The 24,803-nt window shown below is 40.2% G+C and overlaps 1 protein-coding gene across 4 annotated transcripts in view; it reads right to left on the bottom strand.

Moving 5' to 3' along the window:
* The window catches only part of CEP162 (centrosomal protein 162), an 84,227-nt gene that overhangs the window by 38,498 nt on the left and 20,926 nt on the right, over window positions 1-24,803 (bottom strand). For all 4 annotated transcript variants that reach the window (XR_013813959.1, XM_079780188.1, XM_079780189.1 and 1 more), the window contains exons 9-13: window positions 24,212-24,328; window positions 15,505-15,696; window positions 14,835-14,916; window positions 9,282-9,561; window positions 8,145-8,400 (exon numbers count right to left, since the gene is read on the bottom strand). Coding sequence is in view for 3 of the 4 variants with exons in the window: in XM_079780188.1 (XP_079636314.1) it covers window positions 8,145-8,400; window positions 9,282-9,561; window positions 14,835-14,916; window positions 15,505-15,696; window positions 24,212-24,328 (927 nt within the window). In the remaining variant the exon portion in view is untranslated. The remainder of the gene's footprint in view (window positions 1-8,144; window positions 8,401-9,281; window positions 9,562-14,834; window positions 14,917-15,504; window positions 15,697-24,211; window positions 24,329-24,803) is intronic.

The following is a 24,803-nucleotide window of genomic DNA, read 5'->3' as shown; positions in this document are numbered from 1 at the left end:
TAATCTGGTCAAATTTTCAGCTTTTAAGGTACCCTGTAAACCCCAAACAGTAGAAATAATTATAAGGCCAATAAATTCAGTTAATAATAAAAAAAAATTAAGGGAAATACCTATAAGAGATAGTGAGGTCCATATTCAAAGCAGTGATTTTCAGCCTTTATCATCTTATGGCACACATAAATTTCTGTGCACACACACAAATATATTTTTTGCCTATCTGACACAAATAAGTATATTTTGATTCACTGACACTGGATAGCTATTATTGTGTTGGCTGTTGTCATTTTTTAATTTGACAATCTAAGGGAAAAGAAGTCAGTGGTCCCTGATAGTCAGGTATTACAAATTTTAAAATTCTTATGGCATAGTGTTAAAAATTTCTGCCTTCTCTAAGAATGAAGAATTTGAAATTTATATTTTTAATATATCTTCAAGTGCTAAATTTTTAAGTCTAAAGTTTACTTTTCCATTAAAAGTGAAATATATGGTTATTAAAGATGTGAAAAATAAAGAAAAGTCTAAAGAAGAAACAATTTACCAATAGTACCTCACCCAAAGATTGCAATCTTTTCCCCAGGCATATAGACATTTCCCTTATAGAGTAGTAATCATGTTTAACTGGACTGTTTGATTTAGGTTTTCTGGAGAAATTTCTTAAAGCATTTAGTAAGAAATTGTTTGAGTCATTAGAAAAGCAGACATTAATCCTTCCAAATCACTGAAGGTCCATGAATGTGGCAAATGACTGGGTTGTGATTTGCTGGCATGGTGATTCTCCCTAGGACAGGGCAGCCAAGAGTGACAGGTGGATCTTGTTCAAGCTGAAGTCAGTCATTGCTTTTACACCAGAATTCTCCCTTCCTAAGTTCTTAATTTTGATTTCGCTAAGTAATTATTTTCCAATGATATGTGGGCAGTATTTTCTCTCTTTATACATGAAGGAAATGTATCTAGATATAAAATTCAAGCATGAAAACAGAATTTGGAACCCATGAGCCCTTCTTAAAAAAAACAGTGATTACAAAAATTCAGTCAAATAAGAAACCAATCAACATAATTCCAAAATGGAGAAGCTATGGCTAAAGGACTGGTGAAAAGCATTCAATCTCTTTAAGAATCAAAACCAAGATCTAAATTTAAAAGCTGAGGGAAATTATAGATGTAGGAGAGAACAAATATATCTTCAACAAGAAAAATTAAACCAACAAAAAATGGGTACAAGGGTGTGAATGGGGGATGTAAGAGTTTTACTTATATTTTATAGAAGGGAAAACTAGTAATGTATAAAATTAAAAAATGCAGTTAAAAAGAATAACACGGTTTCGACAACCTTTGAGAGGTTTTCATAACCTATTAAAGGGATCTTCTGGGATATAATATTTTGTAGGATGACTTTTTTATTTTTTCCTTTACAGATTTAAGTAAAACCAAATCTAATATTTTATTTAAAAAGAACTTGTAAAGTGTGATCTTATTTTTATAAAATGTTTTGTCCATTTATCCATAAGTCTGCCTCTCCTGCCTTCCAATTATTCAAGCTTGCTTCTATCTCTAAGTACATACATAGTGAGAGGCATGGGCCAGTTGTTTGGCTAAATTACTGCTTTCTTCTTTTTACTTTTCTGTATTTTTATTTAAATAATGAACAACTATTCCTTTCATGACAATAAAATTATTAGTCTCAAAATAAAAACACAAGAGTTAACAGTAACCTAATTTTGTCCTAGACAGTCATCTCCCTGGACCCCATGCAACTGGGGGTGGCCACACAATCAAAGTTCTGGCCAATAAGAAGAAAGCAAAATTTTCCTACATGTGGCTTCCAGGAAAGTAACTCCTTTCCTGATTAAGAGAGGCTGACGGTTTAACTGGCATGCATATATATATATATTTTTTTACTTTTCACTTTTCCTCATGACAGGGCTGAAGGTTGAGTATCTTCCTATCTAATAAAGAGGGGATATGCTAATTGACTACCACACCCTCAAAGATGGCGGCACCCACAGCCACAAGAGGCGGTGCCCAGTCCCTTCAGCCCCGCTGGGACAGCAGGGGTGCGGCACAGCCAGGCCCGCCCCTAGGCGGGGGTCCGGCCGCTCCATGCGTCTACCTCCAGAGTCCCCCAGTCTCCTTAAACCCCCAACTGCCCAGGACCGGCCTGAGGCACAGGCAAGCCTCGGATGGCAGCTGCCCAGCCGCCCAGGGCTGCCCGAGGCTCAGGTAACCAGGGCAGACCAAGGCTTGCGCTGCTGGCAGTGGCAGCAGCAGAGGTGTGATGGGGGCGTCGCCTTCCCCTGATGGCCAGATTGCCTCCTACCTCTGAGGGCTCCCGGACTGTAAGAGGGGGCAGGCCGGGCTGAGGGACACCCCCTGCAGTGCATGAATTTTCATGCACCGGGCCTCTAGTAAGATAATAAAGACAAAAGTCACAGACTAAGGATTTTGCAACAGCAACAAAGGGATCTGGTTCCTTACACAGTGGCACCAGCTCTGACTGCTTATCCCTGGCCTTTTTGTTACATGAAAAAGAGAAGCCTTTTGTTTGGGTAGGCCCCAGTAGTTGGGTTTTCTTTCCATCTTAACCAGCATAGATCCCAAGTACATTCTCTAGACTTCTTATACACGAATCTCCATCTCAGAGCCTACTTTTTGAAGAACCCAACCTATGACAAATAACTGCCCCAAAGGAATTACAGTTCTGAATAAAGCTAAAATTGATTGGGGCAACTTTTTTCAATAAAAAGATGAATAAGCCGAAACTGGTTTGGCTCAGTGGATAGAGCGTCGGTCTGCGGACTGAAAGGTCCCAGGTTCGATTCCGGTCAAGGGCATGTACCTTGGTTGCGGGCACATCCCCAGTAGGGGGTGTGCAAGAGGCAGCTGATCGATGTTTCTCTCTCATCGATGTTTCTAACTCTCTATCCCTCTCTCTTCCTCTCTGTAAAAAAATCAATAAAATACATTAAAAAAAAAGATGAATAAAAAAATCATTATCTAATAGTCTAATGAAAAAAAAAATAGCTCAGTATAAAAATAGCCATAATTTATCATTGTACTTTAATATAAATTTTAGTGATGTGTTTTAGTTTTATTTTGGTATTCATATATACTATAAAATTTCGAAATAAGAAAAAGTACTCATAAAAATTGTTGTCTTCATCTACCAACCTCTACTGTGATATTACTTCTATCTTCACTCTTAGTAACTTCAAGGTACTCAGAGGTAATCCTTTCAATCCCCTGGACATTGATTCCTTATACTTCTCTCTACCTCAACTGCTCACTACCACGAGGCATTCTCTAGGTCTTTTTTTCAAAATCACTCCCAAATCTCAGTCTTAGGCATTTACTCTCTATCAATCCTATCTCCTATCTTCCATCCCACTAGGACTCACAGTTTGTTGAGTCTACCTATTTCAAATTGTTCACAGCCCTTAATGTCCTTTTTTCCTGCATTACCTTCTCGATGCCCTCTTAGTTCATTGTACTCATTTGGCAAAAAACTCTCCTCTTGGTAAATTCAGCTATACAACTACACCTGTAATAATGCAGCAAAACATGGGCTGTGCACACACAAATACACACCCTCTACCCTGTCTCAATTTAAATTCATGATCACCTACTTCAAGTAGACACTTTCTGCTGCTGGCAGTCTAATAATCTAGGTTAAGTCTTTCACATCTCTCCTCTCTCCTCCAACACCCCTGACCTATCCTCACTGCCAGCTAATGACACTGCTTCCATGACAGCTACTGACCATTTCCCCCTGCATTTTATTTATCAGAGAAAATGAAAGCAATCAGAAGAAATAATCCACATTCTCTCACCACTTCTACCCACCTACCAGCATCTGTACCCACAGCCTCCCCTTTCCTATCTGCTTCCACAGATGAACGACCCATGTTCCTATCTAAAGCCAACCCTTTGAATGTACACTAGATCCCATTACTGCTCCTCTACTCAAGGACAATGCTCTGGCAGTTCTTCTCCCTTTCTCCATCATGAATGTTTTCTTATTTACTGAATCTTTCCCAAAAGCAGAACCATACTACAATTTATACTATTATTTCTTCCATTAAAAACAAAGCAAAAAATAAAAAAATAAGGGCTTCTCTTGACTCTACTTCTATGACAGCTACTGACCATTTCCCCCTGCCTTTTATATCCTTTCTCCAGGGTGGTCTATAACTGGAAATATCCAATCCTACTCCTATTTGCCTTTTACAGCCACATGTCCATGGAAAATACTTGCCGAACTTACTGATGACCTCCTTCTTGCTAATCCCAAAGGTTAGTTGCCAGTCCTCCTCTTTTGTCCCAGCAGCAGTTGATAGAGCAGATCAATTCTCCTTTATGCACGTTCTTCACTTGGATCCCACATACTCAGGTTTCCTCTTCTTTGTAGTTACTCCTCCTCTCCCTGACCTCTTAATGTTTGTTCAGGCCTTGGTTGGCTTTTTTTCCTCTACCTATGCTCACTCTCTTGAAAATCTTCATCAGTCTCATGGCTTAAAAAATATTACTTTTAACAACATCTCCCAAATTATATCTTCAGTCCAAACCTCCCTCTTGAACTCCAGACTTTTCTATCTAACTGCCTCCTAGTCATCTCCACTTGCATACAGAACAGACATCTCCAAACAATCAATAGCTAGATGCCTGATCTTCTCTCCACCCCAACATCTCCTCTACTCTTGCCTTCCTCACCCAGCTGAATAGTAACTCTTCTTATAGTTTTTTAAGCTAGAAACATTGGCATCATCCATGACTTCTCTTTCTTAACCCCAAACAAGTCTTTTAGATTTTTGTTTCTATCTTCTCAATGTATTTCTATGCAACCACTTCTCATTACCTCCATTGTCACCACCCTTGTTCAAGCCCTGTTACTTCTAGCCTGGATCCCCGAAACCTTCTTCTAGTCCCCTATAGTATGTGTATGTATGTATATGGTCTATAACACAGCAGCCAGCAAAATCTGTCTAAAGGATAAGTCAGATAGGTCACTCCCATGCTCAAAACCTTTTAGTGGCTCACCTTTTCACTCACAGTAAAATGAGAAGTCTTTAAAATGCCCTTGGAAAACCTATATATGCCTGCCTCTTTACCTCTCTGATCTCATCTCCTACTACCCACCTTCTTTGTACACTCTGCTCTAGCCATATGGGGCTTCTATGCTGTTCCTTGAACATGCCAGGGATTCCTCCCTACTTTCAGACCTTTTCACTGGCTGTTTCTTCTTTCTGGAATAAGCTACTCCCAAATATCCACGTGACAATTCCCTATCCTCCCACAAATCTTTATTCAAATACCTCTTTCTCAAGGAGGCCTACTCTATCTTGTCTAAAACTGTGACCTGATGCACTCCACCGCTGACACTGTTGCTCTACTTTTTCTTTTCCTTAGCACATAATATCATTTACTTAATTATTATGCTTGTTGTTAAATGTCTATCTCTCCTCATCCAATGAGAAGTCTCAGAGAATTGGGGAGGGGAGGTTTTCTGCCTATTGTGTTTACTGATATCCCAAAGGTTATATCTATCAGTGCCTGGACCAAGGTAAGGTACTGAAAAAATATTTGTTAAATGAATAAATTTGGATAAAGTAAACTTCAAAAATGTTAAGGGCTAATATATCTAAAATAAATATAATAAATAATATTAAAAACAAAATTTCATTTTCTTGCTCCCTAAAGTACAAAATGAATACTCCTGAAACATTAATGAAAATTTTTGTACTCTTCTTGATGACTCTAAAATTTGATAAGCATCCCAAGAGTCTTTTCTTAATATTAAGTACTAGATCCAGTGAACACTTAATTATTAATAACTGAGTAGATGACAACATCACAAGCAAATGTTCCACACAAAAGTAAGATGAAAGAGAACACAAAAGACTTCTGAGGGGAAGGGATTACAGGTTCCTAGATTAGGAACAGGAGGATGCTTATGTTAATCCAACAGAATCATAGTCCTTTCTCTCCAGAATAATCAACCTCTACTGCTATTCTCCTTCATTCTGACATAGACCAGCCCTAGCCTTTCCATCTAATATGCACAGGTTACTACAGTGAAAAACATATCCATGAAGACAGAAGAAGAGTCTTTGATGCATAAAAACATTTAAATACTAGAGGCCCAGTGCACAAAATTCGTGCACTCGGGGTGGGGTCCCCCTCAGCCCAGCCTGCCCTCTCTTGCAGTCCGGGAGCCCTCGGGGGATGGTCCAACTGATGGCTTAGGCCTGCTCACTCTGGGGAGCGGGCCTAAGCCAGCAGTCAGACATTCTTAGCACTGTTGCAGAGTCAGGAGAGGCTCCCACCACCACCATTGTGCTCACCAGCCATGAGCCTGGCTTCTGGCTGAGCGGCACTGACCACCACCAGGAGGCAGCTCCTGCATTGAGTGTCTGCCCCCTGGTGGTCAGTGCGTGTCATAGCGACCGATCGTTCCACAGTTCGGTCGATTTGCATATTAGCCTTTTATTATATAGGATGGGCATTCCTTGGAGATATTGTGGGTTTGGCTCCAGACCACTGTAATAAAGCGAGTATTACAATAAAGTGAGTTGTAATCTTTGTGTTGGTGGAGGGCCTTGCCCTCCATCTGTAAAAAACATAACTTCTGTGAAGCTCAATAAAGCGAAGCACAATAAAATAAGATATGCCTGTACAAAGTGGTCCTGAAATGGATAGTTGTAGGGAAAGGCAGGGGAAGATACTTCAAGCTAGAAATTATTTTTCCAATGAGGTCAGTTCTTTGACAACTATCACCATATTACAATGATGAAATTAGTCACCTACTTAATTTAACAACAAAGAAAATGCCAAAATATTTCTGGCTCTATTATTGCTCTACCTTTCCCACTGGAGTCTAAAGGCAGCAGAAATATTGCTGTGACCTGAACATTTCTCTTTATTTTAATAGTTGCATTGGCTCCAAGTTGAAAATTACCCTTTCCAACTGTCAATATAAATGACTACATTAGGAAATAAAAGCAGTACTGTGATGTACAAAATATGCAATATGTTATAAATAAAACATCCTGCCTCTCCAAGTCTATACGGAACTAATGTCAAGACAATCTATCAACCTTTACTTGTAGGTAGCCATTTGCATTTTGAATTTATAGCTCTGGTAAACACTAGCTATTACAGAGCCAACCAGATCAGGAGGTTTGACTTTCCTATCTTACATTCACCTCCCATATTTTCTGGGTATCATTCAGGAAAACCCAGAAGTAATGATGAAAAACCTTCTATAAATTGAATCTTTCAGAAATGGAATGTGTATCTTAAAGTTAATTCTTTTCTGTGAATAAGGAAAGTTCATAGAAGGAGAGAAGGAAACAGGAAAAGTAAAGAACAAGGAAGGTAAAATAATACACTACATGTGACCCTTGAACAATTCAGGGGTTAGAGGTGCCAACCTTCCATGCAGTCAAAAATTCACATGACTTTACTCCCCAAAAACTTAAGTACAAGTAGATTACTATTGACTGGAAGCCTTACTAATAACATAAACAGTCAACACATATTTTGTATGTTATATATAACTAGAGGCCCAGTGCATGATTGAATCATGCACGTGTAAGGTCCCCTACACGCTTTCGCTTTCGATCACAGGGGAGCTGGGTGCCTGTCTGCTGGTGCCTGAGCGGACAGGCACCCAGCTCCCACGCTTTTGCTTTTGATTGCTGGTGCCTGAGCAGACAGGCACCCAGCTCCCCCGCTTTTGATGGTCCCCGGTGGGATGTGAGCTCGCTGCCCCAGAGGCCCCTTCTGTGCTGCAGCATAGCTATGGCGCAGACACTGAGCTCGAGCCGCCGCTGGCGACGCAAGCTCAGCATCCTGCAGGCCAAATCGGCCACCCCAGCCACCCTGAGTCCCGCCCCCCCGCGCCTCCTGCCCAATCGCGGGCATAGCGAAGGTATGGTCAATTTGCATATTCGTCTATTATTAGGTAGGATACTGTATTCTTATAATTAAACTATAGAGAAGAAAATGTTATTAAGAAAATCGTAAGGAAAATAAATTTACAGTGAAAAAATTTCACATATAAGTGAACCAGCAAAGTTCAAACTCACATTCAAGGGTCAACTGTATAAAAACAGAACTCTATTATGAAAAGAGTATATGATGATTACCTTTTTTTCTGGCTTGATTTGAAGTGAGAATGGATCTCAAGTTTTTGCTTTTCATCATGTCCTTTGAAGTTTTCTTTTCAAGAGTAGAAGTCTTGAATGGTGAACTGGGTTTTCCATAGCCCGAGCTCCTAACTGATGCATATACACCACTCTGGGGTTTTCTTTTAGGTAAAGGAGGTGCACTTCTGGCCTTCCTGTATGGCACCTCTTTACCAATGACAGCCCCTTCTCCAGAACTGAGTTGAGATCTAAAAGTCTGCATATAACAAGTACAAACTCTTTAGTACTTAAATGAGTTTCAACTATAGTTGAAAATGAGGAGTTAACAGATGGCAAAATTATAGTGATTACCAAATAACATAGTTTGCTGAAGGCAAACCACTACATTAAAATTCCCTAAGTCCAAATCATCAGAATTTTCATATTTTGCAGCACATCTTTAAAGTCGCGAGTAAAACAAAACAAAATAATACAAAATAAGCCTGCCAGAAAGCAATATGTGTAATTATGAGAATTAACATGTAGGGGGATGAGAAGAACATATTTTGAAATGACAAATTTTATTTACTGTTTCCTCCAGATTTCTCGATTTAAAATTTTTTTTAATACACTGCCTTATTCTACACAAAAAATGGGAGATAGTTAATTAACACATAATTCCAAGTTATTAAATAAAAATATTGGGATCATGAAACTATAAATCAGAATGGATCAAGGGCACAGGAAAAAGTAATGAAATACAAGTTTCTCAAAGGTTTCTGATAGCATTGATATGAAATGCCAACTTAACCTACTTTTGTAGAACAGACTACTGGAAAGATTGAATGAAAATCACTAGAATGATGAATAAACTTTATTTTATTATGCTACTCAAATGCTGGACTATGCTTACTTAAAAAAAAATTAATCAAATAAAGGATGGTCTTTAAAAGAAAGCTAATGCCTTAGAGGTACTTTGAATTTGGGGACTGCAGGCTGTTGTAATAAATATTGCTCACAAATATCCAGGATCTATGTGGAGGTTGGTAAGTAATCAATCCCATAAACTTAAGAAGTACTTATGTATCAAGAGCACTTATATAACTTTATATAACTTCATTTATCAATGTCAACTTAATTTAAATTATAAACACTTACTTTCTTTATTTTGTCCTCCTGAGGTAACACTGAATGAGCAACAGATAGTTTTTTCCGCAAAATGTCAAGGTACATTTTATCTATACATTCTTCTGTAGTATTTACTCTTGGGCAGCAATTTTCTATACTTTCATTTGTTGTCTTTTGTAAAACCACATTCTCTTCATTTTTGTCAAATAACTGGTTCACATGTTGTGGCTCTTGAGACACATTTGGCTTCATCTTAAGGGGTAAGGGGCTTACGACTTCAGTTTCTTTACTATTAGCCTGTTTTTTATAGCTGTAAAACAAAACAGGACACAGAGCACATATACTCCATGACTCCTCAAATATCAGTTTTATTAACACATACACACACTATTTATATACACACATATTTAATGTGTATAATTATTCAAATTAGGTATTTAATATTAAATACATCATTTACAATTCTGGTCAATAGAGCATATTCACATAGTATTGTATAATAGTTTTGAATTTCAAATAATAATGTTAATGCAGTATAAGGGAAAACATGAATGACCCTGAGGCCTACTTCAAAGGAAAGCCAAGCCAAACAAGACTAAGACTGCTTTTGTATAAGAAAAAATAAAATATGAATTTCTATGTGAATTTTTTATAATATATCGTTTAACCATACCTTATAAGGTCAACATGCATTTGTGGCAGAAAAAGCATTTTATACATGTCTAGAAGGAACTAAAGAAGTAATAATTTATGCCAATGGGCTATAGAATATAAATATTAGAAGGCATACATTTCATCACAGTAAAGGAAAAATTTTAAAGTAAAAGTCACGAGGATTTTGAAATAAAATCATTTCTCTGGTTTAAAACAGTTAAATGCAATCTAACATTTCAGACCATTAGATTTAAAAAATATGGAAAATGTCCCTTGAAATGTTCTAAATGTTGTTAAAGATCAGCATATTATGGGGACTCCAAGAAGATGGATATTGGTATTTTCAAATTACTTAATCATGGTCAATTAGGTAATTTAATTCTGTAATCCTATATAATAAAAGGCTAATATGCAAATGGACGGAGTGGCAGAACGACCAGTCACTATGATGCACACTGACGACCAGGGGGCAGACACTCAACGCAGGAGCTGCCTCCTGGCAGTGTGCTCCCACAGGGGGAGTCCACTCAGCCAGAAGCCCGGCTCACTGCTGGTGAGTGCAGCGGTGGTGGTGGGAGCCTCTTCCGCTTCTGCATCAGTCAGACATCCCCTGAGGGCTCCCAAACTGTGAGAGGGCGCAGGCCGGGCTGAGGGAACCCCCCCCCCCCCCGCAAGTGCATGAATTTCGTGCACCAGGCCTCTAGTGTACAAAACAAGATTAAAGGAAAGCTTAAGAGGCTACTATTTCCATATAAGGTAGATTAACTTCTCAGTAACCGTCAGAAGCTGTTTCTGAAGTAGATGGAATCATCTGAAAATATAATCTTTCTTTTTTCCTGGTAGCAGAACCTGGCTAGATGTTCATCAAAACTGTTTCCTGCTTTTGCTGTGTATGAACTAAAATACATTTCCTTTCCACCTTGCATCTAGATGAGGTAATTTACTAGTTCTGGCCTTTAGAATGTTGAGTGCTATGGTGACGAGAACATAAAATATGTGCTATTAGCTTAGTGGTTGGGTTTTGGGTGGCAAGTGAACTGATACAAGAGGCTGGAGAGGTGGCAACCAATGTTTTACAGTGGTATAGTGCCAAAGCATCTCCTAAACTGTCACCTACAATAGTTTACAAGGCCAACCACATGCCTATCTAGTCAGGGTACTAGAACTATCCAGAGAAAAATAAGTTTTTAAGTGCCGGCTACCATTGGCTACTTGACAAAGATAAGAAAGAGATAAACTCAAGACAGAATGAGCAGCCTGGCAGTGTGGCTCAATGATTGAGCTTCAACCTATGAACCAGGAGGTCACGGTTCAATTCCTGGTCAGGGCACACACCCAGTTTGCAGGTTCAATCCCAGGTAGGGGGTGTGTAAGAGGGAGCTGATCAATGATTCTCACTCATCATTGATGTTTCTAAATCTCCCTCTCTCTTCCTCTTGTGAAATCAATAAAAAAGAAAAAAATATATAGAAAGGGCAGATTTGTAAGAAGAAATCTAAGGGGAGAGATCTAGAAACTCAGGGCCTCTTAGGTTTACTCTCTGTGTCTTGACTCAAATAGTAACATTTGGCACTGAAAAATGCTATGAGAAAGCAAGATTTCGTGACACCTCTCAGTGAAAAACCTGACTCAGTCCCTTAGCAAAGATCATATTAAAGGTGCCATTTTCACATGTAAGGATATCATTCCCAATGATATTGTGGCAGCTGCAATTAAATCAAGAGAAAAAAAACCCCACAGAGGGACAAGGAAGCAAATATTTAAAACCTCTGTCTAACAGAGAACTTTGTGTAGTTACTGGCACATGGAACCAAAAAGTCAGAAGCCTAACCAAACATTCTGAAGAAACTCTAATGCCAAAGAAACCACAACCTTATTAAAAAATAAAAATAAAAAATAAGAGCCAGTGACTGGGAGTCTTAAAACCACCTGCAGGCAAGAAATGAACTGAGAAAGGAGTGCATCCTCCAAGATGGGCACACCTTCCTTGCAAAACCCACTTCACTGTGCCCAAGGGTGATAAAATACAAGAAAATTCCTCCAAGGAGTGGAACCAGGAGCTATATGGAATATATTTATACTAGAGGACCGGTGCACAAGATTCATGCCCTGGGGGGGGGGAGGGGCGGTCCCTCAGCCCAGCCTGCGTCCTCTCGCAGTCCGGGACCCCTCGGGGGATGTCCACCTGCTGGCTTAGGCCCCATGCCCCCATGGATTGGGCCTAAGCTGGCAGTCAGACATCCCTCTCGCAGTCCAGGGCTCTTGCAGTCCGGGAAGCCTCCCTCCTTACCGCCCGCCCGCTGCAGTGGAGGCAGGAGAGACTCCCGCCACCGCCACCATACTCGACAGCCGTGAGCCCAGCTTCTGGCTGTGTGGTGCTCCCCCTGTGAGAGTGCACTGACCACCAGGGGGCAGTCCCTCATTGAGCATCTGCCCCCTGGTCAGTGCGCATCATAGCGACCAGTCATTCCACCGTTTGGTCGATTTGCATATTACGCTTTTATTATATAGGACTAGAGGCCGGATGCACGAAATTTGTACAAGAGGCTCGGCCCTCGCAGCTGCGGCGGCTTGCCTCAGCCCTCGCAGCCACGGTGGCTGCCTTAGCCCTCCCAGCCCTGGCTTCATCCAGGTCGTCCGGAAGGACACCCAGAAGGTCATTTGGCTGTCCAGTCTAATTAGCATATTATGCTTTTATTATTGTAGATGGTAGTTCCTCATTAAGAGCAGAATGATGGCAAATGGCCTAATTAAGGAAAATCCCCATTTGCAAGGTGGGTGCGCGCGCGCACGTGTAGGGTCAGGGAGTGGTGTCTTCAAAAGGTCTCTCCAGTGGATTTCAATTTGCTAATGATTACTGTATTTTCCTTTCTGAATGGGAGTACTTGTTGCAGTTCACCATTATATATTGCAATGGTAGAAGTGAGGCAGTTATAACTTGCCTTTTTAAATCACTGATTATTAGACAATCAGGAGCCACATTCAAACTTGATGTAAAGGACTGCACTTTACCTGGAAATCCTGGCCTTTTTGATAGAACAGTCCTGAATGGGACTCTGAGCTGTCTGCTATGGGAGGGAGCTAAGTGGGTCTGTTTTTGAAGAAGAGTGAAATAGAAATTTGGCTATTGGAAGGGTATATTCTGGTTGAGACTGGCTAGATGCCTATCAAGCTCATTTATTTTTCTCTCTGGGTATACAAGCAAATCGTATTTCCCAGTCCTCTTGGATCTTGTTAGCTAGATATGCTAGGTCTTATCCATAGAATGTGAGCGAAAGCGGTGTAATACTTTTGTGTTGAGGCATAAAAGTATGTGACACCATTCTTTTTCTTTCCTTATCAATGGGTTGGATGAGGCCATGATAACTGTAAAACCATGTGTTTATGACAGAAGAGGCCTCAGTCCCTAAATGATTGTGTGTAGCAGAGTCCCACTCTGACCCCACTGACACCCATGAGATTATGATGTGAGCAAGAAATAAATTGATGATGCTAAAGCTATGAAAATTTCAAGGATTATCTGTTACAGCAACTAGGATTATGTACCCTATAGTTTACTAAATAATTTTTGGATATGTGTACTAAAGTTTATACTACTAACATTTCTACAATTATTGTTATGCCTTTAATGTAAATGTACTTGTCTTTGTGTTTTAAACACAAATGTAATAATCTATGTTTTAGAATTCACATTACTAAAATGCCAACAAAGACAAAAGATAGAGAAAATCTCTTCCGTAACACTAACATATCCCTAAACAGCATTGGTGAGTAAGCACAATCTGTCCTTTAAAAATAACAACTAGCACTGAAGATCAGTGGAAGAATACTAGACTTAGCGTGCAAGCAGATGGGTTTTAGTGTAAGTTTCACGGTATCATTTTTGCTCAACTAGTATAAATGTAGAAACAAGGCCAAGAAATCACTGCAAGTGGATTTCCATGACGAGGATGTAATACAAGGGTCTCAAAATGTGTCTATTAAAATATAAATGAATGAATGGATGATAGACTTTTCACAGACATATTTTGTGGACATCACAGATCTGATAATGTAAGTGGTTAAACACGTGGACTTCCTGTGTATCCTTTAAGGCTTAGTGTTCTTACTTATGAAATGAAGATAATGATGGAATAAACTTCATGCAGTTGCTGTAAGATTAAATAAAATAGTGTATGTAAAGAACTTTGCATAGCACTTGGCCCACAGTGAATAGATGATAAAAATGCTGGTTGTTATCATCATCATCATCATCATCATCATCATCATCATCATCCAGTTGTTGTGAGAGCTCCACAACTGAAGTGACTTTATTTTAGTTTTATCACTTAAATGATGGGGATTAAGGATGCCTGTCTTACTTGTTATAAAACCACATGAGATAATGGATCTGACACTCTAAGTGATACACAAATGCAAAGTTGTTTCATGACGAGGTTATTGTGATGTGCTATTCTGTACAAGAGCTGGAGCATTTTCTCCAAGTCCACTTCTCTTGTGCCCAAACTCATCCTGCGGGATGATGGCCAGTATGTGACTAATTACAAAACTAACTGGCTTATAAACAAGAAAATCTATGACTCATATACAGAATGAAATTCATTTTCCATCCCTTAATTCAAAATCAACTGTTCCTAAGCTATTTAAAGCTGAAGAAATTATATTTTTCAGTAAAAAGCTTTAAGACTACTTAATGGCATTTATCTATTATTTTCTTATTTTAGCACTAGTAGAATTTTGATGAACTAATTGAGTAAAAAGTAATTTAAAAAGAAGAGAGCAGTAGCTCATAGGTAGACACATACAAGTTACACATTAATCATTCACTAGGAATGATAATGTAGAACAAATGATTGATTCTACAATTTTCCAGAGACAAAATAATAAACCATCAAATAACTTGCACAATCCAATTAAAAAAATGCATACCTTACGGGTTGTAAATCCAAACCACTGATCCCAAAGGAATCTATTCTGATAGTTTTCATCAGCTCCTCTACTGTGGGCAGATCTGAGAGGGGGAAAAAAGTTAAAATAGCAACCAAAAATGTTAGGTCACTTGTTTAATTTTATGTCTCATACCAATAAAATTACTTTTTCTCTGATTGACATAGTTAACAAAATGACTCATACAAGAAACCCACTGTAAACTTCCTTGTACCAAGACAACTTCCTTTGATAGTTATATTTGAAATATATATAACTATATAGTATATTTAATGCATAGATATACAAGTCTCAAATATATGTATCTGGGTAGAGCCACATACACTTTTATTTGCTAAATATGTATTTAGTTGATCCCCAAATACTGTTCTCTATTTAAAAAATAATGTTAGTCTATGTTCATGGAAAATATTAAACAATGTGAAAAAACAATTCAGTAATTTCTTAATTTGTCAAAGCCAGATTAGAAAATAAACTGAAATTTTATCCCATGTTCACCTCTAACTTTATAGTTAAATCACTGACTTCCAGATTTCATTTGAACAAACCCTTTAAATAAATTCAGAGATTGAGAAATAATCACTACAGCAAATTGTGTCCAAATTACACTAAATTGGAAACTGTTCAGAGAGGATCTTAAATAAGCTTTTACCAGATTCCGTAGTAGAGATGTTTTTGGAGGACTCCTCATTTTCTTGAGGATGATCTTTCTCTGAGCTCTTGACATTTTCTATGGCAGTAGTCTCAATTCTTTGTTCATCAGTATCTCCCAAGGAATGGGCTATATGACAATAAGCCTGATGAAGAGCTTCAATATCACTATTGCTTTGTCCATAAGAAACACCTGTTAAAATGAATGTAATCTCCAGTATAATCCCACAATTACATGAGAAATATATAACACTAATGCCATCCCTTAATCTGTGAAGAATGGTGAACAAGGCATAGGACAATGATGACATTACAGAGTTAAGTACAAAACTAGGTAATATATAGGTATGGCCTACCAATATAAATCACAGCAGGCTCAAATAACTCTTCAGAAAGTTGAGATGCGTCCTGACACGGTAACTATAACATCTGACTCCACTAGTTAACTGCCTTCTCTTCCTACTACCCTTAATTCAAAATAGTTGAATAAAACTATTCCTAAATTTCCCAAAGTGGCCCAATAATCTCAGGATTTTATCTCTCCCTTATCAATACCACTTTCAGCTTTCCTGTGTCACCAAGGCAGTAGTCTGCATTTCTTCAACTGAAATTCACTCCTCTAACTTTGCAATTACATGGGTGTTTGCAATTCAGTGTGTGCCAACTTCCTGCAAAAGCTGCTATAATGAAAAAGAATGGCCAAATCCGGTCATCTTCAGTTCTCAACTCCTTGAGACATCTGACACTGTCCTTTTCCTTGGATCTGTCCTGCATCTCTTCATGTTCTTCCAACCACTTTAATGGCTACTTCTCCATCTTTTATGGTAAAACTAGAGGCCCGATGCACAAAAATTCATGCAAGAGTAGGCCCTCCTTCTCCCCCAGCTGCAGGCACCAGCTGCCCTCCGGCACCTGGGACCCAGGCTTCGCTCCTCTGCCTGCTGGCAGGCACCAGGATCTGGGCGGCTTCCCTCCGGCCCTGCCTTTGTCTGGAAGGACATCCGAAATGACATCCAGTCTAATTAGCATATTACCCTTTTATTATTATAGACTAGAGGCGCCTAGTGCACGAAATTCATGCATGGGGGGGGAGTCCCCTCAGCTCGGCCTGTACCCTCTTGCAATCCAGGACCCCTCGGGGGATGTCCGACTGCTGGTTTAGGCCCAACCCTGCGAGATCAGGCCTAAACTGGCAGTCGGACAACCCTCTCACAATCTAGGACTGCTGACTCCTAACAGCTTGCCTGCCTGCCTGCTTGATCACCCCTAACCACTCTGCCTGCCTGCCTCATCGCCCCTAACCACTCACCTGCCTCCCTGATCACACCTAACCCCTCTGCCTGCCTACCTGATCACCCCTAACTGCCTCTGCCTCAGCCCCCTCCGCTGCACCTTTGTCTGGAAGGATGTCCGGAAGGTCGTTCGGCTATCCAGTCTAATTAGCATATTATGCTTTTATTATTATAGATGGCTCATCTCAGGGCTCCATCTTTAGCCTTCTTTTTTAAACTAACCTCCTTCCTTCCTTATCTCCTTCCTTCCTCCCTTCCTTGCTTCCTTTATGCCTAACTTTCATCAAAACCCTTAGCTTCATCTATTACACATATGTTCATGATGCTCATATTGTGTTATCCTTTTTTTAAAAAGGTTTTTGTGGTTTTTTTTTCAGAGAGAGAGAAAAGGAGAGGGAGAGAGAAACATCAATGTGAGAGTGAAACATAGATCAGCTGCCTCCTGCATTCCCTGACTGGGGATTGAGCGCACACAGGCATGTACCCTGACCGGGAATCCAACTGGCAACCTTTGGGTGCACAGGATGACACCCAACCAACTGAGCCATACCAGCCAGTGATGTCCCTATTTTTTTTATTTTTTTTACTGAATAAAGACATTTAGATTGTTCGGTAAGTCTGTCACATCTAACATATCCCCAACCGAATTGAATATATCCCCAAATAAAATTTGTTTTGCTACCAGTATTTCCTATTTTAGCTAAGGGTATCACTAATCACCTAGACATCTGAAATAGAACACTTGATGTCATTGTTCACTCTTCCTTCCCTGTTACCATTCTCCTCCTTCCCTCAACTGATAAATTCTGAAAAAAAAAAAAAAAAAAAAAAGAATTTTAGGAACCTAATGACAACATTGGTCTAATATTTCTATGAGTATTTTCTTACTCATTTTGTAACTTTCATTATTAACAGTGGAATTTTAAAAATTAGAGAAAGGAATGAGTCATAGAAAAGTGGAAAAAGAGGTGAGACATGGGATGACCCATCTCCTTTTCTTTTGATACCCATGATTAACTAATTAGTGCTTAAAAATACAACAATATATGCAACCTCATCTTCCTCTATATAAACTGTAAGTTGCATAGTATACAACTCTAAGGGGCTATTTTTAACTTTAAATGTAAGAGGCATCCAAATGCCACACAAAAGACTGTAAGAATGCCTTACAATGGGGTATCTTTCTAATGCTTCAGGTCACAACTGCTATTTGGATGGAGCATGTCCCCAATAAATAATAAATTTGCTTTAAGAAATTAAAAACAGCCCAGCTGGTTTGGCTCAGTGGATAGAGCATTCTCCTGTGGACTAAAGAGTCCCGGGTTTGATTCCGGTCAAGGGCACATGCCTGGGTTGCAGGCTTGATCCCCAGTAGGGGACGTGCAGGAGACAGCAGATCAATGATTCTCTTTCATCATTGATGTTTCTCTCTTTCTCCCTCACCCTTCCTCTCTGAAATCAATAAAAATATATTTAAAAAAATTAAAAACAAAAAGGAGGGATACTTAGAGCAGAATTGTGAACAGTTAAGTGACAAGTGGCAGGGATTTTTAAATAGGACTTGAAAAAGATCTTGCCTGTTAAGTAAGCCTAACTCTTCCCCTAACCATCTGTCACACTGAGTAGCATGACTGAAGGAGAGAATTAATCTTTATGAAGAAGGGAAAAAAGGCACAGGTGTTTCTTTTCTCTACAGAAATATCCTGAATACTTAAGTATCTGCTGATATACCAGTATATAAAAGAAATGAGCCCAATGGTAAGTAAGCACAGCAGTACTGAATGCTCATACCTAATTTATCAGGTATGAGGTGTCAGAAAGAAGAGGTTCAAGGCTTTAAAGCAACAGTAGAGCAAATGTGCAGAAAAACAAATGACCTAAAAGTTACAAATTAAAAGTAGAGGATAGAGAGGTATTAGGTGCTGCTCAGGAAACAGAGCAGGGAGGGATACTTTTCTCCTAACTTTACCCAAGTGATATTAAAATATCTCAAGAGTCATACAAGTTAACTTTTTTCATGTCCTTTATGAGAAAAGGCCTGACCAGTCTGCCTTTTACAGTAAAAGGAGAGTATTCTATGTAGCTTATTTCATATATTATTACTATTATATATTTTTATATAAAAAGCTTGTATTTTTCCACTTATGAAAGTTGAGACAGGTCAAACGCTGTGTTGCAGAGGCAAGCGTCAGGTTGTGGAACAATACTGTCACCTTGTGACTGCTCCGGTCATGCAGCCATAGCACAATATGGTACTGCCCGAGGGACAAATGGAAACAAATGGAAGGCTGGTGGAAAAAACTTATTTTAAACTAACCTCCTTCCTTCCTTATCTTCTTTTATAGATACCAACCTTTTTTTCAATAAAGCACAAGAATTTCATCCATGTTATTTTAAAACGATGATCTTTGACAATGCTGCACCTAATCTGAGCCTGCTTAATCCTAGAAGAAGCATGGTAAAAACAAACAAAAACAGAAACCCCACTTATCTTTTCAGTTCTTAACCCAAGTTCAGATACTGATTTGAAAATTTCAAGTGTATTTCTGAAGTACCAGGTAAATTCAATATCCCACAGCTAATCAAATTTATACTATAACTAGAGGCTCAATGCATGAAATTCGTGCAAGAGTAGGCCTTCCTTCCCCCAGCTGCCGGCACTGGCTTCCCTCCAGCACCGAGGGCCCGGGCTTCCTCCCACCAGCTGCCAGCAGGCACTCGGGACCTGGGCTTCCCTCCTCTGGCCGCTGGCAGACACCTTGGACCCAGGCTGGTTTCCCTCTGGCCACCCGCAGGCACCCAGGACTGGACTTCCCTCCAGCCCCGGCTTTGTCAAGGAGGACATCAGGAATGATGTCTGGAGGACAACCGGTCTAATTAGCATATTACCCTCTTATTATAGATACTTTCAGGTTCTTTATTATAACTTAGTACTATTAACCAACAGTTGATATAAATTATAATAATGTTAATAACCACAGAGTTGCTATTGCTTGTTGAATCTTAACAATGTACTACGCAACATATGTTATCACAGCTGGCCATCACAAGGTCTAATTTTAAAGAAAAACAGGCTTAGAAGCATTAACTGTCCAGTGTCAACCACGTGATAATTGGCAAGGATGAGAATAAGAATCAAAGTGTAGATGACAATAAGTTCATACTCTACTATATTCCAGAAACTGACTCATCAAAATATTTCAGAGACAAGAACACTTAAGAAATAATACCAAAAAACTATAGCTTTATATAACTGCTTGGATCATCTCAAAAGAATTTTTACTTTTAGCAATACATTTTTTTTTTTGAGTTTTTTTAAATAACCTACAGCAGTGGTTTTCATATTGTATTTTATAAAATCATGATATTTCAGAGAAAATCATGTGTTCCACAGTTTGGTTGAAATTTCATTTTTAAATGTGCTTTAAAACTTAAAAATTATAAAAAATGCTAATCTAAATACTCAAATGTGTCACTTATGTAATTGAGGCAAAGTTCTGACTCTGAAGACCATCAGAGTCAGAACTTTGCCTCTTGCTTTGTTTTCATGCATATCTTAGAACAAAGTTTTCCTGGCCATACTGTACATACATGACCCTATAAAGTATCACTGATTAGAAAAACTATAGCTCTATACTGGTCTTTTAAAAGAATTCATGTCTGCTTACTGAAAACTCTGCAAGTGGATCTACTATCACAGCACGTAAGTGAGATGAACTTAAATAACAGCAGAAAGACTGAGGAACATGCTTTCATCATAGCAGAATACTCGGGTAATAACAAGTAAATGAGTAACTTGTCTTGATGGAAAAATTCTGTTGTAGTTTTTGACTTTTATATATTTACTAGAAGCCCGGTGCACGAAATTCGTGCATGGCGGGGGGTTGTCCCTCAGCCCAGCCTGTACCCTCTCCAATCTGGGACCCCTCAAGGGATGTCCTGGTGGAATCGGGCCTAAACGGGCAGTCGGACATCCCTCTCACAATCCAGGACTGCTGGCTCCCAACTGCTTGCCTGCCTGCCTTCCTGATTGCCCCTAACTGCTTCTGCCTGCCAGCCTGATCACCCCCTAACCACTCCACTGCCATCCTGGTTGATGCTTAACTGCTCCCCTGCCAGCCTGTTTGCCCCCAACTTCCCTCCTCTGCCAGCCTGGTCACCCCTAACTGCCCTCTCCTGCAGGGTTGATCACCTCCAACTGCCCTCCCTTGCAAGCCTGGTCCCTCTCAACTGTCCTCCCTTGCAGGCCTGGTCCCTCACAACTGCCCTCCCTTGCAGGCCGGGTGCCTCCGAACTGCCCTCTCCTGCTGGCCATCTTGTAGTGGCCATCTTGTGTCCACATGGGGGCAGGATCTTTGACCACATGGGGCAGCTATATTGTGTATTGCAGTAATGATCAATCTGTATATTACTCTTTTATTAGATAGGATAGAGGCCTGGTACAGGGGTGGGGGCCAGCTGGTTTGCCCTGAAGGGTGTCACAGATAAGGGTGAGGGTTCTCTTGGGGTGTGGGGCAGCCTGAGCGAGGGGCCTGTGGTGGTTTGCAGGCCGGCCACGCACCCTGGCAACCCAAGGGGAGGCCCTGGTATCTGGAATTTATTTTCCTTCTACAATTGAAACTTTGTAGCCTGGGGCTGAGCCAAGCCTGGGGCTCCGGCAGCCATTTCTGTGGCAGTTAATTCACCTTCTACAATTGAAACTTTGTAGCCTTAAGCGGTTGAGCCCAGGCAGGGTGTGCGGAAAGCTTTGCTTCCCCTGTTGCCGCCGGCAACCCTGGCCTGCTCTCTCAAGCTCCATTCTGCCGCCATTTGTTTGAATTTGTTTACCTTCTATAATTGAAACTTTGTAGCTTGAGTGGAGGCTTAGGCCTGCAACGGCTATGGAAAGCTTGGCTTCCTCTGTTACCTGGGAAACCTTGCTCTCCGTGGCTGTAGCCATCTTGGTTTGGGTTAATTTGCATACTCGTCCTGATTGGCTGGTGGGCGTGGCTTGGCTGGTGGGCATGGCTTATGTAGCGGAGTGATGGTTAATTTGCATATTACCATTTTATTAGAGAGGATATTTTAAAATGGAAATGGGTGAAACAAGTCAAGATAGTGGTGACTATAGAATGGCAGTGACTAGAAAAAAGAGGTCTGAGTAGACTTTGTAGTTTGGGTCATGATCTGGTTGCTGATTACATGGGCGTTTCAGTATTTGAAAATTCATTAAATTGCACTATTATGACACACTAGAGGCCCAGTGCACGAATTTGTGCACCAGTGGGGTCCCTCAGCCTGGCCTGCGGGATCGGGCCCAAATCAGTTTTCTGACATCCCCTGAGGGGTCCCAGATTGTGAAGGAACGCAGGCCAGGCCGCGGGACCCCACCGGTACACGACTGGGGCCAGGGAGGGACACAGGAGGTTGGCTAGCCAGAGAGGGACCGCAGGAGGGCTCCACGGCATGTCTGGCCCATCTCGCTCAGTCCCGATCAGCCGGATCCCAGCCGCAAGCTAGCCTACTGGTCAGAGCGTCTGCCCCCTGGTGATCAGTACACATCATAGCAACTGGTCGACTGTCTGCCCCCTGGTGGTCAGTGCACGTCACAGCGAGCAGTTGAGCGGCCTTAGCATATCATTAGCATATTATGCTTTGATTGGTTGAACGGCTGACTGGTCCAGCAGACACTTAGCATATTACGCTTTTATTATATAGGACTAGAAGCCCGGTGCATGAAATTCATGCATGGGGGTGGGGTGGTCCGTCAGCCCAGCCTGCACCCTCTCCAATCCGGGACCCCTCGGAGGATGTCTGACTGCCAATTTAGGCCCGATCCATCTCACAATCCGGGACCACTGGATCCTAACCTCTCACCTGCCTGCCTGATCAACCCTAACCCCTCTCGCCTGCCTGCCTGATTGCCCCTAACCACTCTCCCCTGCTGGCCTGATCACCCCTAACTGCTCTGCCTCGGCCTCGCAACTGTGGCTTTGTCTGGAAGGACGTCTGGAAGACGTCCGGTCTGTCCGGTCTATCCGGTCTAATTAGCATATTACCCTTTTATTAGTATAGATTATTAGTATATATGATATAGGCATATTATACTTTCGTATAGGTATAATATATTTCAATTAAGAAAGAAAAAAATAAAATTCAAGTAGATGTTTGGAGTTGGTTAGTGATTTATCAATTCTATGGCTCTTGTTTTCCAAGTGTTTGGATTGGTTTACTTGACCATACTGGTCAACTGAGTCTTGAAAAGCAAGCTGATTAAAAAGTTCCCATTTGTAACTATTTATATGGTAAGTCAAGAATATTTTTGCATTACACAACAAAACCAAAATATACTAACATATTAGAAGTCTGATCATGATATGAAAATATAACAAGTATCTATAAACCTATGATTTCAAAAGACCATTTTGTTTTATCTTTACTTGTAAATGTTACAAATGTAAACATTTATGTTTATACCGACAAAATACCATTTTTAGCTACATAGAGTATACATAAGATTTCATTTGGAGATAGGATTCCACTGCTTTAAAAAAGTTTACAAAGACAATGTCCTAAAGTTCTTTACAAACTTAAGCAAAGTCTAGATGGTCCTAGGTATTTCAAAATTTTGGGATGTAATCCAGCTTTTTCCTACACAAAAGGAACTATAGAAAAACACAATAAGACTGAAGTTTTATTTCTCCTATACATGGCAAATCTAATTGAATACTCTGGTCAGGGACAAAAAATTAGTTAATATTTATCCACCGTGCTACACTTTGTATCAACAGCACTCACTAATAAGCATTTACTTAAAAACATATTTTACTTGGCTGACTAGCATTAGGTGTTACCGTTAGCAAGTTCAGATTATTGAAGTTGCTAAATATGGTAGAAAATATGAGATTTAAAATTTTATTGTCAATACTAGAGGCCCGGTGCACAAATTCATGCACAGGTAGGGTTCCCTCAGCCTGGCTGGCGATTGAGGCCTATCAGGGGGCCAGCTGGCCAGGGGGTGGAGGGTTGACCCCAGGAGGTTGGCCAGCTGGGGTGAGAGGGGCTATGGGAGGTTAGCCAGCCGGCCCCCACATTGGGGCTGAACCGGGGGGAGGGGGGGGGGGAGGCCCAGCAGGGCAAGGGGGTGGGGCCACGGGAGGTTGGCCGGGTAAGGGGTGAGGGTCCAGTCCGTGGAAGGTTGGCTATGGGAGCACACTGATCACCCGGGTGCAGCTCCTGCAGTGAGTGTTTGCCCCCTGGTTGTCAGTGCGCGTCATAGCGACTGGTCAACTGGTCATTCCGGTCGTAATGGTCGCTTAGGCTTTTATATATATATAGATAGTTATTATATAGTTATTATGTATTATGTATAAATGAAGTCAATTAGTCATAAAATATTACACATTTAGAAAATATTGAGTTTTCAAACATTTTTACCTGTTCCTGTCATTTCGCTGTCAGTTATTTTGGGCAGAACCTTTGGCACAGTAGTTGCTTTACCTTGTTCATCAAGGTTGACCTCTGCAACAGAATCTAATGAATCAAGCAGCACCACTAGAACAATACACAAAAAAAGTTATTAGGAATATAGAGAAATTTGTATGGTCCCTTTAAGAAAGTATTTTAATCATAGGCAATCCATATAAAAACAAAGCTATTTACACATAAAGAATATAATCATGTACTATAATTAAGTAAGCATGATTTCCTCCTTATGTACAAAAGAGTAGGTTTACATTAACATACATATCTATGTTTACATATAGGCCTAATGTACATTTATATGTGGAATGTAAAGGGCCTGAGAAAAATAAAATACCCCAACTTTGTTGAGGTATACCTGACACTTGACAATGTGATATATTTATACTTTATGAAATATTTATCACAATGAAGCAAATTAATATCCATCACCTTGCATAGTTATTTAGCTTTTATATGTGGTGAGAACACTTGAGATCTCCCCTCTTAGCAAATTTCAAGTACACATTACACTACTGCTAACTACAGTTGCACACTAATCTCCAGA

This window comes from Cnephaeus nilssonii, assembly GCF_951640355.1.
Source record: "Cnephaeus nilssonii genome assembly, chromosome: 9".
Lineage (NCBI taxonomy): Eukaryota > Metazoa > Chordata > Mammalia > Chiroptera > Vespertilionidae > Cnephaeus > Cnephaeus nilssonii.
The sequence above is the reverse complement of the archived record's forward strand: the minus strand, read 5'-3'. Positions and strand labels throughout refer to the sequence as shown.